A 17,635-nucleotide genomic window follows, 5' to 3' on the forward strand; every position below is an offset into this window, starting at 1 on the left:
TGTGTGTCTGTCTCTGTCTCTGTCTCTCTCTCTCTCACACACACCAGACATATACATACACACATGCACATAAATATATACATCCATGCAAATAATTTGTACTCATGTCTACTTCCCCAGCACTGTATCAGCTATTGAATATGTATCAGTAAAGTGAGCGTGCCACCTGAGCTGAGCTGCAAGCTGGAATGCTACTGCAGTTTGCAAGAGGTTGGGCTCTCTGGAGCTCTGTCTCTCTTTTCAAGGGACAAATAGCATCATCTCCTAATGTAACTTCTGTAGTGCATTAATTTAAAAATTTTAAGTAAAAATATTTAATCACAAGCACTATTAATCCATTTTTATGTGAAGGATAGCATCTAATAGAGTAATTGCAACATCTTAATTCAGTGGCTACCACAACTTGGTATGTGTTGACCCCGTTGGAAATTTCTTTAGCATGGACTTTTAGGATTGCTAATATGAAGGAAAGATGCCTTCCTTGGACCGTGTGTAAAGAAGTCCTTCCTACTAAGAAGTCTGAGCACTGGGGTGACAGGAAGGGGGTGAATGTAAGAGCGAGAGCCAGGTATGTGAAGAGGAGGCCTCAGGCCTCTTCATCCTGGTATCACCCCGAGGAGAGGCGTGACCACAGCAGTGTGAGGGCCTTGTAATGGAGGAATGGTGAAAACAAGCAGTCAGCCTCTGGCTGATGACAGGCTTCCTTCGCTGTGACATCCTGATGGTTGAAAACTGGTACTCAATTTCTTTTCTTTTCTTTTGTTTTCTTTTGTTTTCTTTTCTTTCTTTCTTTTTTTGAAACTTACCTTTCCGTAGAATGTACAAGTAAACTTTTGATACAGTGATTTTCTACCCAGAGATTTTAAGCTAATTTAATTTGTTTTCTTCCTTTAAATATAAATTATAAAATAAATATATAATTTTGAGATATTCTGATATTTTCTTATACAGCAAAATGAAAGAGTTAGGAGTCATCTCCTAAAGATGACTGGTATTTATAGTCTAGAATTCAATGTATTAAGTAACATACAACTTTATTCATTCTTCAGTAGATTCAAAGATATAGTAGAAAAACAAAACTTAACTCCAGGGCTAGGAAATGTAGTGCAGTGATAATGCACTCTTTAACATATAGAAAATTTAGGTTCTATTACCAGGCCTTTAATGCCTGATGGGTGGGTTGGTTTTTTTTTTTTTTTTCCTTTTCATACATTAAACAAGACTGCAGTTTCTTGATGGAAGATAGCTGGGTGTTTCCTAAATTCCAATGCCATTAACTTGGAGATAACCTCAAATCTCGTGGGTCCAAGAATCAGTTAATCTCCAAGATTGCCTGCCCCCACCGATGCCAGTCACGGCTGTTTCTAACCCATGTTTCTGACTGGTTGCTCTAAATTAGGGTCCCACAACTCTCTTCTCAGGGTCAGTTAATTTGCTCAAGTGGCTCACAGAACTCAGGACAGTTTATTATAGAGGATATTGCAAAGGGAAAGTATGAAAAGATACACAGGCAAGTTCTAGAGGGTGAGCATAGAGCTCTCTAGGGATAGCATGTCTAGCTCTCAGAGCTGGATCCTTCTGCAAGTGTAAAGAAAGATACTTTATTACACCAGAGGTTAACAAGATGGGTAGTAAAACCCCATGAGGCCTGTCTGTGCAACACCCCTTCTCTAGACTTCTTCTGAAGTCAGACAAGGAAGGCCTGAAAAAGGTGTAGAAGATTGAGTGTTTCCATGAGCAGCCACAGAATGATATTGTTTGAGTTTCTGTCACTTGCCCTCAGAATGTAGGTTCTGAGTGAGAGACCTTAACACAATAACTAAAATGTATACAACATAACTGCACAGTTGGTACAATAGTTTAGGGGGATTTGTTAGTAGAGAACTCTGAACTCTTTCCCATGATATCTTTACATCATAATTTTCTTATCTCTTTTCCTGTTGGTAAACAATTAAGGTGTAATAGACATCTTTTATAACTATATTTTTATTTGTAAAATTTGGATCAATAAAAAATAGAATCATTTTATATTTTAATGGATATGTTGGGACTCTAAAATGTTGTCAACATTGTGACTTTTATAGGAAATAATCCTAGTTTCAAACTTAGAAAAGTGTTAGCAAGGAGACATAATTAGTGTCTACTGTTTTTTTTCTAATAAAAGGTTTCTAGCCACAGAAACATCTTTAAATGACAAATTTGAAATGTTTTATGCTTACAGTGATGGAATGGGGGGAAGATATTAAAGCAATCGCTAAAGATGAAGCAGTGATGTTGGTGAACCACCAGGCAACTGGAGATGTGTGTACATTGATGATGTGCCTACAGGACAAAGGACCGGTAAGCATCTTCAGTGCCTCAGGTGGATATCCTGCAGGGATGGACCTAGCATTGATTAAAATATCCCACTGTTCTTATAGTATCAGTATAGATTTCATATAATTCTTGGTCACCCTGGGAAAGGAATTTAAAAACTTTAAAAAATAAATTACTAGAATATTGAATGTCTAGTGTTGATAATCCAGTGTTTGTATAAGTATATATAAGTATAATTCTCTGATATCATCAAATACTTTGAAATATAAGCACATTTTAAAACTAATTTTATAAGAGATAAATTAAAAACTACAAGGTAGAAGAATTATAATTCTCTTCTTGTTTTATAAGCATGAGTCAATATTAGTTCATATTGACGGGTAGGAATATTTACTCGACTGATTACTTACTCTATAGTCATTCAAAGGTAAAAGGCTTGGTGAATTGTATACCAGTTTAAAAAGACCTCGTTGGGCTGATGTGATGTTTCAAATATGAGTAAAGACATTTGCTACCAATGACTTGAGCTGAGTTCAATTCCCAGAACCCCACATGCAAAAAGAGAATTGTACTCCTAAGAATTGTATTTTGACCTTTACACATGCACAAGTATGCATCATGGGGACACACACACACACAGGGAGAGAGAAGGAGAGAGAAGGAGAGAGAAGGAGAGAATATGATATGTGGCCAGCAAGGCTCTGGAATCCTCTTATCTGTACCTCTCTGTACTGGGAATATAAGGAGCCTTCGCACTTGGCTTGTACAGGAGTGCTGAGAACCAAACTCAAGTCCTTATGGTTTCACAGCGTCTTAATCACTGTTCTGTTGCTGTGAAGGACACCATGACCAAGGCAACTTTTACAAGAGAAAACATTTCATTGGGGCTGGCTTACGTTTGAGAGGTTTAGTCCACTGTCATGGTGGAAGCACGGTGGCATGTAGGCAGGGACTGGAGCAGGAGCTGAGCAGTATATCCTGAACCGTAAGCAGAGAGAGCAAGCCTGGGCCCTGCAAGAGCTTTTGAGACCTCCAGGCGCGGCCCAGTGGCGCACTTCCATCTGTAAGGCCACACCTCCTAATCCTTCTCATCCTTTCAGTAATGCAATCCCTTTTTGGTGACTAAGCATTCAGATAGATGAGCCATTCGTATTCAAACTACCACATACTGTGTTTTCTGGTTTTGTGTGTCAACTTGACACAGACTATAGAGTCTTCAGAGAGAAAGGAGCTTCAGTTGAGCCATGAGATCCAGCTGTAAGGCATTTTCTCAATTAGCGATCACTGTGGACTATGTGGGTGGGGCCATCCCTGGGCTGGTGGTCCTGGGTTCTATAAGAGAGCAGACTGAGCATGCCAGTGAGCAGCACCCTCCGTGGCTTCTGTATCAGCTCTGCCTCCGGGATCCTGCCCTGTTAAGTTCCTGTCCTGACTTCCTTCAGAAAAGCAATGTAGAAGTATAAGCCAAAGAAACCCTTTCCTTCCTGATTTGCTTTTGGTCATGGCGTTTTGTGACTGAACACATGGCATGTGAGCCGTCTCTCAGTCTTTATTCTTTTTTATGTATGTACTTTTTAACTTTTTAAGCAATCTAGTCTACTAAAGATGATGGTTGTTTCCCTGACAAACTAAGGCAGAAGCTGTGCTCTTTGGGCTTTCACATTGCCTTTGTAAGGCAGATGGTGAGTGTCAACATCTAGGTTTTTTTTCTTTATATGTAAGTTAACACAATTTAATACTCGGGGTTATTTATATCTGTCATTTTCTTAGAGGTCAAGGGTAGGGTTCATTACATTCTTAATGAATTCTTGAGGCTGTAGCTTTCATTTTATTTCAGGTTTAGTGCAAGGAGTGCTTATTTCCTCAGCAGGAAATAACTGTTAAGCAGTTCATTAATTAGATACTGTTTATATTTCATTAAAATTTAAAATTTGCTGCAAACAAAGTCTTTTCAATATGAGAATTAAATTGTCAGCAATGGATAATGGGTTTTTTGTGATTAAAGACTAAGGCATCTTAAATATAATGCTAGAGAGAGCATGTACCGAACAAACTAGCAAACTGCGTTCATAACACAATGTGTCCTTCTTAAATTTTTTTATAAGTAGTTTTAGTGATTTTGTTTTATTAGTCTAGTGTAACCTTACAAGTTATAAGAAATACCAGAGACCTCCTTTAGATAGAGGGAGAGTATTTGAAATCTGCAAAGATTCCTTCCCAGGAAAGTCATAAGGTCTTAATAACAAACAGGCATGATTCCACAAAAGTTCATTCTGGCCAGGCGGTGGTGGCGCACGCCTGTAATTCCAGCACTCTGGGAGGCAGAGGCAGGTGGATTTCTGAGTTCAAGGCCAGCCCGGTCTACAGAGTGAGTTCCAGAACAGCCAGGGCTATACAGAGAAACCCTGTATCGAAAAAACCAAATCCAACCCCCGCCCCAAAAGTTCATTCTGGGGATCCAATGACTTTTGGGGACATCCTCATAGAACATAAGTGGCATAAGTGGGGGATTACATAAAGGATTGTGGCTGCTTCCCAAGTAAGGTACTTCTAAAAAGCCTCTATGCAGTAGGGATGAGGTCTTCCTGGTAGCCATGTAAACGGAAGCCCCCTCCCCTAGTCTGCCTAGCCTATATACTCTTGCCCCTTCCTGTGGCCACTTGCAATTAAGGAAGTAATCCTTGAGTCCAAATTTAGTAAGCTAATTCAGCTTTGTGTTTTCTGTATGTATACTTTATGGACTTAGGTTTCTAACGCTAGGAATCAAGATTTATAATTTTTATATAAAGCCTATTAGTAACTGCTGAATTTGTAGAAACAATATTAGATTTAAAGTATTTACAACACTAAATAGACTTAGCAGGCTGGATTTGTATATACATATTGTATATATAACAACGATTACTAAAGAAGAGGTCATGACCTTGAGAGGTAGTTGGAAGAAGTGGGATGGGTAATTATGTAAATGCAGTATTCATACGGAATTTTCAAAAGAATAAAAAATAATTAAAAAAATATATTTAGTCACTAATTCAAAATTTGTTCAGATGAGCCAGGCATGGTGGCATGTGCCTTTAATTCCCCAGCACTGAGGAGGCAGTGGCAGGCTTATCTCTGAGGTGGAGGCCAGCCTGACCTACAAAGTGAGTTCCAGGCCAACCAGGACTGTTACAGAGAAACCTTGTCACAGCCCACCCCCTCACCCCCACCCCCGTGGGGCAGGGAGGAAGCTTGGATGATTATGGAGACTTGGCTAGAGTATAGTGTATTTTTTATTTGTAATTGTCATCTCTGAGGCTTACTGCTTCAGTCTGATAATTTAGGGCTAATCCTGGAAGCTTCTAGCCTTCATACAACCTTGTCTAGGCCTAGAATGTTTTTAGGCATGCTTACTGCTGAATAACTTCACCCTTTCTAGCTCTTTCTGACTTGGCTAGCTGGTCTAACGTGCCTCTGTTTGTTCTGTCTCAAGCTCCACTGCAAGCTGACAGATTCAGTCTGGCTTCTCGCTCAGCTTCTAACTGAGTTGCTCTACTTGGCCTTGTTAGTTAGTTGTACTAACTTTGGTAATATGTTCTACTCTTCTGGCTCCTTCTCATTATTTGTCTTTACCAATGCCTAGTTTTGTGTCTTTCTGCAACGTGTCCTTTTGTAAAACTACCTCCTCCTTTCTCTCTGCACTGCCCCTTAAATAGCTTCCCTTTCTCTCCTCATGAGAATTGGAGGTTCCCAGTGTGCTCTGAAGTGTGAAAAGGAAAAAGTATGTATTCAGATCTGTTCATGGTGGTTTGAATAGGCTGGTCCGGGGAGTGGCACTGTTAGGAGGTGTGGCCTTGTTGGAGTAGATGTGTCACTGTGGGGGTGAGCTTTGAGACCCTCCTCCTAGCTACTTGGAAGACAGCAGTCTTCTCCTGTTTGCCTTCGTAACAAGCTATAGAATTCTCACTTCCTCCAGTACTGCATCTGCCTGGATGATAATGGACTGAACCTCTGTACCTGTGAGCCAGCCTCAGTTAAATGTTGTCCTTTATAAGAGTTGCTTTGGTCATGGTGTCTCTTCACAGCAGTAAGACCCTAACTAAGATACCTCTTCTATCAAATCTTTCTTTGATTCTTCACTTTGTCTGCCACTTAATTACACATCACTTTCAAACATGACTGCTTCCTTCTACAAACTAACTTTACCTTCATTGTTTGGGCATAAAGGTGTGTACTAAAAGCGTGTTTATATTCTAGCCAGAGGAATTAAAGGTGGGTGTTCATGCTGAGGCACACCCCAACTAGAAACAGCTTTTTCAGTAAATAACACAATCTTAAGGGTCGCAGTGTGAATATCCTGCAACAGTGTAGCAAGTTTCTTGTCTCCGACACTAAATTAACCACATCTGCATTTAAATATTTCAGGTTGTTGCTCAGATGATGTGGCTGATGGATCATATTTTTAAGTATACAAACTTTGGAATTGTTTCTCTTATTCATGGAGACTTCTTCATAAGGCAGGTGAGTGGCGGATGTTGTTCTTTCAGTGTTCAGACATATAAAGTGATTATGAAGAAGCAACGTGACAAGCTGTAAAGTGATTGATTATGAAGAAGCAGCGGGACAAGCGAGTTGGCTAAGTAGGCCCCGTTCTCCAACCTTGTCTCCTCCTCTTAATCTTTGTTCTGCAAACATTTATGTCAGTCTCACTTGAAATACACATGATCAAGCACCTGCCACAATCTTGCTCTTCAAGTCATTAGCTGAGTGGATTGGGCAAATTAAATGTTCATTTCCCCCATTTTCACATGAGAACAGTAGATGCTCTCCTTTAAAAAGCTGTGGGCATCACATGAAGTTAAACTCATAGAGAGCACTCGGAACAGTGCCTGCTGCCTTCTGCATTTACCATGAGTACACTGTCACCGACTAACTTCTATAGTTACTATTATTTGAAGTACCTTGCTATGTGGTAAGAAGATATCTTAGTTACTGGTAAAGAGATTATTAATAAGTAAATAAATAGAATAATAAGAAGAAGAAGTGATGAGGGAATTCATAAAGTTACAAATAAGTACATCAAATTTCTGTAGATCCAGAAAATGCTGAGGAGAAAACAATATTTGGTGTATGGATCAGATGACTGGAGATGAGTTGGGAAGGGTTGTAAGTTCAAGGAATAGTCTCTCTCGGGCAAGAAAATAGTAAGTGACTTCTTCCTCAGTCAGTTCTGCATGACGGCATCCACTGAGTGTCACACACTTCCTTCCTCCAAGTGGGGAAACACCAAATGTCAGCATGTCTGTGGGTGGCAGTGTCGTGGTTGCTTGATGTTCATGTATTTAACAGCTTTAATCTTGATTGTATGGTCCTGTGCATAGAAGTCTTAATGAATAGATGAAATGAATCTTGTTCTGAGGAATCACAAATTAAGACACAGGCAGAAGTACATAGACAGCACAGAAGCAAGCAGCAGAACGACCGCCAGCTGTGGAGGGAGGGCCCGGCGGGAACGCTAGCCAGTCCTCTTACATGGTAAAGTCTGAGGAAATAGCTTTCGTGGGTAGTGGAACCGTTGGTGTCGATGGTGAGCACCAAGAAGAAGTTAGGTTCCCAGTGTGCTCTGAAGTGTGAAAAGGAAAAAGTATGTATTCAGATCTGTTCATTTAATGGCAGCCAAGGTTTTGAATCCAAAGACTATTTCAAAGTAATTGAAAATTAATTTCTAAAAGAGCAGCATTTTCCCCTCAGAGATTAGGAGTAAAGAGTCTATAACATGGGAATGAATGGTCTAGAAAAGCTGTTAATTTAGTCAAATGTGTTTGTGCACACCTGTGTCCCTAGCACTTTAGACAGAAGTAGAAGGATGGGAACTCAAAGTCATTCTACCGAGCAGATTGAGGGCCAGCCCGGGACTTGAGACCCTATCTCAAAAGAAAGAGGACAGGTGGGTTTGGGTTTTTTTCTTTTGTTTGTTTGCTTTCCAAGACAGGGTTTCTCTGTATAATAGCCGTGGCTATCCTGGAATTTGCTTTGTAGACCAGGCTAGCCTCACTTAGAGATCTGCTTGCTTCTGCCTCCTTAGTGCTGGGATTAAAGGTATGGGTTACCACACCTTGCTAAATTGTACTTTTTAATCATAATCTTTTTTTGTTTTGTTTTGTTTTGGATTTGGTTTTTTTTGAGACAGGGTTTCTCTGTGTAGCCCTGGCTGTCCTGGAACTCACTCTGTAGACCAGGCCTCGAACTCAGAAATCCGCCTGCCTCTGCCTCCCAGAGTGCTGGGATTACAGGTGTGCACCACCACCGCCCGGTTTTAATCATAATCTTAAGAGGCTAGTTTTAAAAGTTTTTTTACTTTGTGATACATTTAATCTGAAGACTGGAAGCACACTTGCTTTAAGGAGCTTCGCGACTGTGCTGGCCTGCGGTGACTGGAAGGAGGCTCTGATGCTAGCTGGAGGTTGGGCCCTTCCAGGAGCTTTGTCTGGCAGTCTGTTTTCAGCCTCCGTGTCATCCTTTCTCCACGCCCTTGTCCCATCTGCCTCCAGGGATTTCCCTGCATGCTCCTATTCCTTGTGCATACACGTAGCTGAGCCTCAGCAGGCCTCTGTTGACTATTGTGGTATTTTCCCAACTTACCCCAATGGCCTTTTTTTTCTCATCACAGACATCAGTGAAACTTGGCTGCTGCATAGATAAGTCAGGCTTACTTAGGATGTAAGTGATATTGCGGCGTTTCTTTGCTCAAAATCATCTAGCGACTTTGCATTTAAGGCTCAGCCCTGTGGTGGCTGGAGAGAGTTCAGTTCATATGTTTATTGCTCTTACAGAGGACCTGGGATTGGTTCCCTGAACTTAAATCAGACTTCTCACAATGACTTGTGACCTATGACTCTAGTTGCAGGAGATCCAACACTCTCTGCCTCCCTGAGCATTTGTAGGCAAGCGGTGTACATTAGAGGAGCACAGGCACGCACACACACACACACACATACACAGTGGTGTACATTAGTGGAACACAGGCTATTGTGTGCACATACACAGTGTTGTACATAAGTATGGTGTGCATGTTGTTGTATGTACATGCACACACACATTTTTTTTATTAAGATAAATAAATAAAATAAAACTCAGCGCCATGCCTGAGGCCCTTTCTATCTGGTCTCCTCTGCTTTTTGTCACCTACCTCTGTCGTCTCCCCCATATTGACCAGGGCACTGCTCTTGTTTGTTTGTCTGTAAGGCATAGTCTTACTGTGCAGTCCTGCTTTGAAACTCATTAGGTAAACCAGGCTAGTCTTGAACTCATAGAGAGTCCCCTATCTCTGCCTAGGAGTCAAGATGTGTGCTCCTGCTCCAGGCCCCAGCATGCCAAGCATCTTCTCACCATGGCCTGTTCTCATTTGATCTTGTCAGGTGGAGTGCTCTGCCTTCACCTCTGTGTGGCTCACTCCCTCATGTGACCTCGCAGGCCTCCTCCGCTGGGCCGCCACCTCCTGGCATTGCTTGCCTCGGTCACCTGACCCGTTCATCCCTCTTAGACTTTTCTTCCTAAAAGCCTGTCACCGTGGAGTTTACCCTACACACTCAGCACTTCTCCACGTGGTCTCCTGTTTACTCCCGTTCCTGGCGTTGGGACTGTAACTGGCCACACTGTGTGGCCACTAAACGGCTGGGTTGCTTCTCCAGGAAGAGGCTCCTCTGTGTAAGTTTGAATAGCTCCTCCCCCTTTACCACACCACTCAAAAAGAGAAATAACCTGGGAAACCACTCTTCTACCCTACAATTACATTCCAGTTTTGAAGCAGTTGTTTCTACTTGATCTTGGGGGTTTTCATCTCCAACTGTCCTTACTGTGTGTATACCTTCCAGGGAAGAGCCTACCGTGACCAACAGCTGCTGGTTCTCAAGAAGCACCTTGAACAAAATTACAGGAGCAGAGATCGAAAATGGATTGTTTTGTTTCCTGAAGGGGGCTTCCTCAGGAAGAGGAGAGAAACAAGCCAGGCATTTGCCAAGAAAAATAACTTGCCATTTCTTACACATGTCACTTTGCCAAGGTTTGGGGCAACAAACATTATTCTGAAGGCACTTGTAGCGCGACAGGAAAATGGAAGCCCAGCAGGAGGAGACGCTAGAGGCTTAGGTAGGCGCCTTAGCATTGAACTGAAATGTTTTCTAGAGTTCGAATTCTTTGTTTGTTGGTTTGTTTTTGTTGTTGTTGTTTAGTTGGTTTGGGGTTTTGAGACAGGATCTCTATATGCAGTCTTGGGCTGTCTTGGAACTATATAAACCAGGCTGGTCCCAAACTCAAACAGATGTGCCTGCCTCTGCCTTCTGAGTGCTGAGATTACAGTTTTATACCACCAAGCCTGGCTCAATTCTTTTTAAATAACTTTCGACAATTAGAATTAACTGTCAAGGAGGGGATGGAGTTATATAATCTCTTTAGATTTCTCTTTAAAGTAGGTAATATTCACAATAATGCACTAAAATAATTATACTTGGTAATAATACACTAAAAATATTGCAAGTGTGTAGTCAAAGATGTCTTCTCTGCCTGCCTGTTCTTACTTAGGATGATTTCTGCCACTGATGATGCAAGTTACTATAGAAGGTTTTCTTCGCTTTTAATAGACAACAAAGTAATTTGGCAGTATTTATTAAGACCTTTAAAGTATTAATAAATGACTCAGTCATCCTACAATAAATAATTATTCAGTGAAATCAATCTACATCAGGCACAGTGGCTCATGCCAGTAAATCTAGTATACTGTGAGTCTGAGGAGGAAGAGGAGGATTACCTTTAAGTTCAAGGCCAGTCTGGAATATGTAAATTCTAGGTCATCCTGGACTGCAAAATGAGGCTTTGTGTTGAAAATAAATAATCATAATCTGCATATAGGTGGTGAAACTTGTCATAGGCTTATTTCTAATAAACCGGTCAGAGGGAGAATGGGTAAGCAGTTCCCATACATGTAACGTAGCCACACAGTGATGCACATGGAGAATTTGGGTCGCCTGGCAACGTACTTAGACTACGTTGAGGGTGTGTGGGGAAAGGTCTTGTGGACGTGTGAGCTCCAGACTAAACCATCAGACATCAGGAAACAAGTGACAGGAAGATGCCAGCAGCTGGCAAAGATTGTCCCATAAGCTGTAAGGATGTGGCTCATTCTCCAGTTTTAAAATAATGAGTACATACTGTTTTAATAGCCAAGAAAGAGCAAGTAGCACTCAATGATGCCACTCCTAAGGAACAGGCGAGCTCAGTAGCTGTTTCTGCAGGAGCAGAGGCAGCCTCCTCCTAGCCACCTCTGCTACAAAAGCTTTCTGATGGAGATTCCTGAGGCCTATTTCTTTGATAGCATTTTAAAATTCTTTCAGTCTTATCTAAATAAATGTTGAACTGGTCGGCTCTCAGAGACGTTTTCAGACTCTGTACAGGGCAGATGTAGGAAGAATGCCCGTGAAATTGCTCTGCAGTTTTCCTTTCATTTGCTTTTTTCAAGTAACTACTTGGCAGTCAGCTTTCTTAATCTTTTATCATCTATTAAAAAGGCAAATTGAAAGAGTCTTTTAATAGAAAAGCAAAGTTCAGAGGAGCTCCATGGCTGGAGAGACACTGCAATGTCAGGCAGGCCAAAGCTGCAAGCAAAGGATTCCAAACAGGGTTAGTCCAGCTGCAGTGATTGCATCCGCACAGCCTGCCCAGGCAGCCCAGTGGCAGTCCAGATCTCAAAGGACAATTGTGATAACAGTTGCCTACTAGCGAAGAAAGAGACTTCTTTCAGATACCCGCAAATTCTATGTATAAGAAAAGTCATTATTTACCTGTAGTTAATACATTTAATTTTTTTCTTTTTCTTTTTTTCTTTTTTTTTCTTTTTTTTAATTTTTTTTTTTTTTTTTTTTTTTTTTTTTTTTTTGGTTTTTTGAGACAGGATTTCTCTGTGTAGCCCTGGCTGACCTGGAGTTCACTCTGTAGACCAGGCTGGCCTTGAACTCAGAAATCTGCCTGCCTCTGTCTCCCAGAGTGCTGGGATTACAGGCGTGTGCCACCACCGCCTAGCAATACATTTTAATCTTAAGTCATCAGAATACCTGAAAAGTGTTCTATTGTTTTCTTGTTTGGATATTTTCCATTGTTTTCTTTGGTTTTCATATTCACTAGTACTTGTCCTCTGTAAACATAAACCCTACCTTTGTGGGTTTGGGGGGGGGGTGTTGTTCTTTTTTTAAAAAATGGGATGCTTTACGAATTTGCGTGTTTTCTCTACGCAGGGGCCATGCTGCATCGTTCCAATCTTAGTATGTGTGCTGCTGAGGTGTGCACTACCTTTGTGATTTTAATGTGTGCTCTGTGCGCATATCAAAATGATATTCTGCCTGATTACTTTTACAAGTGTCAGGATGTTCTGAGTGGTGACTCGTCCTGCACTGAGCTCCACTGGGCCTTTTACACTTCCTTTCATCATGAGAATTCTAAGCAAGGAGTTCAGAGAACTTCTGCTGCCTGTTCATGAGCTGCCATCCGCACACTGAAGTTTACCGCATTGGCTGTAACCTCTCCCTCGACCCTCTCTCTGTCCAGTAGTTCATGTTGTTTGATTGCTTTTGCTTTGCTTTGTTTTGGTTTTTAGGCAGTTGTGTAACCCAACCAACCACCTTGCACCACTTACCCTCCCGTCTTCCTGACACAGTCTGCAGGTTGAGTCACTGTGCTCAGAGGAAAACTGTTCCTCCTTAAAAATCACCCCCCAGAGAAGGTTGCTCCAAAATCTCTTAAGGAATTTAAAGCTTGTTTTAATTTCTAGCAAGGAAAAGTAATGTATTATTGACTCCTAATATAATTTAGACTCAGGCTGGAAAATGATTCTAGACATTTCATGTAGAACAGACAATTCCACTTTAACACACTGAAAGTCAGGGGTCTCTGTGAGAATCCCCTCTCCATTCCTGATAAGTTTTGTACTCATTGATGGAAACAAAAACTGTGTATGAAGAGTAGACAAGACAGAATTTTCCCATCTCCTCTCACAGTGGTGGCTATTGATCCTTCCTTCCAAAGGGCAGGGTAGGAAAATGATTTATGAGTAACTCTTGCTAAAATTGGGGAAGCTTTTTCCCCAAAATAAGACCAGTAACCAATAATAATGTATGTCTAAATTTATTTTATTCCGTTTTTTCTGACTCTGTTAATGTCCCCTAAGTATTGATATGGTAAATCATGACTTTTGTTTGTATTTGTTGGTTTGGTTTTGCAGTCCGCTTCCTGTTCTCAAGGTGTGTGCTACTCTCCGGCCTTTCACAGGCGCTTTGGTTTAGGAGTGATGATATATAATGAGACCTTGCTAGTGTGTAATTACACTGAAAATTTGAATGAACTGTGTGTAGTAAATAAAGTGCTTTCATGTCGTGCTGAGTATTGCTGAACAACAGAACGACATCTACCGTTTCCTCAGACAAAGGTGCACGAGTGCTTCAGCTGCTTGAGTGGTTCTGTGCTGCAGGTACAGGGGCCTCACCCAACTCAAGGCACTTCTTCTTTACTTTCAGAATGCAAATCAAGAGGCCTCCAGTGGATAATAGACACAACCATAGCTTATCCTAAAGCTGAGCCAATAGACATTCAAACCTGGATCCTGGGGTACAGGAAGCCAACAGTCACTCATGTCCATTACAGGTAGGTCAGTGCTGTAAAACTCAGTGCACGTCTAACACGACTACCTCGGGACAGAGGGTTTTTTTTTTTTTTTGCTTTTTTTGTTTTGTTTTGGATTTTGTTTTTTTTTTTTCCGAGACAGGGTTCCTCTGTATAGCCCTGACTGTCCAGGAGATCGCTCTGTAGACCAGGCTGGCCTCGAACTCAGAAATCCACCTGGCCTCTGCCTCCCAGAGTGCTGGGATTACAGGCATGCACCACCACCGCCCAGCCAGTCAGAGTTTTAATATGTAACATTACCAGAAAGTGGAAAGATTGACATGGTTTATGTTCATAGGAAATAAAAATCATTCTTTTTTTTTAAAGATTTATTTATTATTATATGTAAGTACACTGTAGCTGTCTTTAGACACACCAGAAGAGGGTGTCAGATCTCATTACATTACGGATAGTTGTGAGCCATCATGTGGTTGCTGGAATTTGAACTCAGGACCTTCGGAAAAGCAGTCAGTGCTCTTAACAGCTGAGCCATCTCTCCAGCCCAATAAAAATCGTTCTTATGCTGAATTTTTAACAAAAAATGAATTTGATGTATTTATTTTCACTGATGATAAAGATTTCTAGAACCAGTGTTCCATGGCACTGTGATTCTTCTGTTGCCTGACACTCTCAAGTAAAAAAGTGAGCATCGAGGGTAAATGTTGTGATTATAAAAACATAAAAGGAGATAAGATATGTCCTATGAGGGTGTGGTGAGGTGTAGGGTAGGGGGTGCCTCAGCAGACCCATGCCGAGGCATCCCTTCCCCCTAACAGTATAGTACAGAATAGAGTTTATTCAGGGCCTGAGGAGAGGGGTTAAGAGGGTAGTAGAGGCAGAGAAAGAACAGAGAAAAAGAGAGAGTAGAGAAGTAGAGGCCGGCCATGACCACATGGAGAGAGGGGGAGAGGGAAAGGGGAGAGGGAAGAGCCCAAGAGGGCAAGAGGGAAGCAAGCAGGAAACAGGAGAGAGAGGGAGGAGGGGTGAGCAGCCCCTCTTATAGTGGGCCAGGCCTACCTGGCAACCAGGTAACTGTAGAGAGGGGCATACCTGGCTGTTGCCAGGCAACTTTGGGGTAGAGCTTAGACAGAATGCTAACAATAAATATGCTCACAGGTGTTAAATAGACATATTAATAGAAATGAAAAAAATTTCAAAATAATTCATTATAACATTTCTGAATGCTTTTCTTGATATTGCACCTATAAATTGTTTTAATTTGTTTTTAAAATTGTGTGTGTGTGTGTGTGTGTGTGTGTGTCTTCCTTCAGCTCACTTGGTGCACAGGTACTGGTAAGGGTCAGGGGTTATGAGCTCCCTGATATAGGTGCTGACAATAGGACCCAGGTCCTCTGCAAGAGCAGCAAGTGCTTTTAACCACTGAACCATCTCTTCAGCCCCTACATTTAAAATTTTTAATCTTACTATGCTCATTTCTCTTGCATAATATCAGAAAAAGCATTTAGTGGATATTTTGTGTTTGCTTTTAAAGAGTCTTTGATTTACTTTGTGAGAGAGCTTTATGTAAATGCATGGAGAGGTTTACCTGATGTTAATGATCCCAGCTAATTTGTCCACTTTATAAGCTAGTTAGCTTTGCTCTGCTTGTCAGAGACCTCAGTACAAATCCCCAGACTTTGAGGTTAAGGAGTCCAGCCTCCGGCGCCCAGAGCAAGAGCTCAGAACAACGAGCTCAGGCTCTGCACATCACCCGCAGATGCACGCTCCCATTCTTTAATTCAGATGGGAGAACGTGGAACGGAAATGTTACAACCAGAATGTTACGGTTTTTAGTTTTGGTGGGCGAGAAGTAACTAAAGTGTAGGTGAGTATGTTGTGTGACTTAGGCTGACAAATCAGGATGTTCAGGTGTAAGGCAAAAAAAGTACAAACATTCCTTATTCTGATTCCATCTCACTAGTGTTTTCTTTGACTGTTTCGTTTTTTGTTCTTTTGTGAGGTTTTTTTTTGTTTTTGTTTTTGTTTTTGTTTTTGTTTTTTTAACAGTGTCTTTCTGTATAGACCTGGCTGTCCTGGAACTCACTATGCAGATAAGGCTGACCTTGAACTCAGAGAAATCTCCCATCTCTGCCTCCTGAGTGCTAGTACTAAGGGCTGCGCCACCATGCCTGGCAAGGGCTGTGTGTTTTATCTAAGGTAGTGAACATTTGCTATATACATAAGAAGAGGCTCTTCCTGCCATAGCCTTACTCCTCTGTCATTGTAGGGCAGTAGGACATCATTCAAGGATAAAGAAAGGCTGGTTTTAGTCTAGGTTTTTCATTCATTCGGTTCCGTTTTTAAAATTTCAACAGGGGTTGAATATTTCTGATTAGAATCAAAGTTTCAAAGTACAACATTCAAAACTCTGTGTGTGTGTGTGTGTGTGTGTGTGTGTGTGTGTGTGTGTAAAATATAAACTGTTTGGATTAGATGCCTTTCTCTTTTGTTGTGCGAACAAACAAAATTACAAGATTACCAGAGAAAGCAAACCCAGAAAGAAGGAAAGGTGTCTGGAAGCTAGGTCCTGTTGTTTCTTGCCTCTCCCGCTGGAGTGCTGGGATTAAATATATGTGCCACCACACCTTGCAACATGACTAAATTTTAATTTCCAAGTAAAATGTTCACAAGAGTAAAAGCAAAAATAGCCCCTATACTTACTAAAAAGAAATGTCTGCTTTATTCCAAAATGGGACAGTGTGTTAGAAATGAGTCTGGAGTCTAGCTTTTTGAGTTCTTTGTATATATTGGATATTAGCCCTCTATCGGATGTAGGGTTGGTGAAGATCCTTTCCCAATTTGTTGGTTGCCATTTTGTCCGCTTGACCGTGTCCTTTGCCTTACAAAAACTTTGTAATTTTATGAGGTCCCATTTGTCAATTCTTGATCTTAGAGCATAAGCTATAGGTGTCCTATTCAGGAACTTTTCCCCTGTACCCATGTCCTCAAGGGTCTTCCCCAGTTTCTTTTCTATTAGTTTCAGTGTGTCTGGTTTTATGTGGAGGTCCTTGATCCACTTGGAGTTGAGCTTAGTACAAGGAGATAAAAATGGATCAATTCGTATTCTTCTGCAAGCTGACCTCCAGTTGAGCCAGCACCATTTGTTGAAAAGGCTATCTTTTTTTCCACTGGATGGTTTCAGCTCCTTTGTCAAAGATCAAGTGACCATACGTGTGTGGGTTCATTTCTGGGTCTTCAATCCTATTCCATTGATCTACCTGCCTGTCATTGTACCAGTACCATGCAGTTTTTAACACTATTGCTCTGTAGTATTGCTTGAGGTCTGGGATACTGATTCCCTCAGAAGTTCTTTTGCTGTTGAGAATAGTTTTAGCTATCCTGGGTTTTTTGTTATTCCAGATGAATTTGAGAATTGTTCTTTCTAGCTCTATGAAGAACTGAGTTGGGATTTTGATGGGGATTGCATTGAATCTGTAGATTGTTTTTGGTAAGATGGCAATTTTTACTATATTAATTCTGCCAATCCATGAGCATGGAAGATTTTTTCCATTTTCTGAGGTCTTCTTTGATTTCCTTCTTCAGAGATCTGAAGTTCTTCTCATACAGAGCTTTCACTTGTTTGGTTAGAGTCACACCAAGATACTTTATATTGTTTGTGGCTATTGTGAAGGGT

The 17,635-nt window shown here is 41.2% G+C and overlaps 2 protein-coding genes across 5 annotated transcripts in view; both read left to right on the forward strand.

Annotated features, from left to right (window-relative positions):
* The window catches only part of Nek2 (NIMA related kinase 2), a 712,524-nt gene that overhangs the window by 622,886 nt on the left and 72,003 nt on the right, over positions 1-17,635 (forward strand). The window lies entirely within an intron of this gene.
* The window catches only part of Lpgat1 (lysophosphatidylglycerol acyltransferase 1), a 73,102-nt gene that overhangs the window by 33,912 nt on the left and 21,555 nt on the right, over positions 1-17,635 (forward strand). For all 4 annotated transcript variants that reach the window (XM_052200766.1, XM_052200765.1, XM_052200764.1 and 1 more), the window contains 4 exons: positions 2,222-2,340; positions 6,721-6,816; positions 10,170-10,443; positions 13,857-13,983. In XM_052200766.1, the coding sequence (XP_052056726.1) occupies positions 2,222-2,340; positions 6,721-6,816; positions 10,170-10,443; positions 13,857-13,983 (616 nt within the window). The remainder of the gene's footprint in view (positions 1-2,221; positions 2,341-6,720; positions 6,817-10,169; positions 10,444-13,856; positions 13,984-17,635) is intronic.

This window comes from Apodemus sylvaticus, chromosome 12 (assembly GCF_947179515.1).
Source record: "Apodemus sylvaticus chromosome 12, mApoSyl1.1, whole genome shotgun sequence".
Lineage (NCBI taxonomy): Eukaryota > Metazoa > Chordata > Mammalia > Rodentia > Muridae > Apodemus > Apodemus sylvaticus.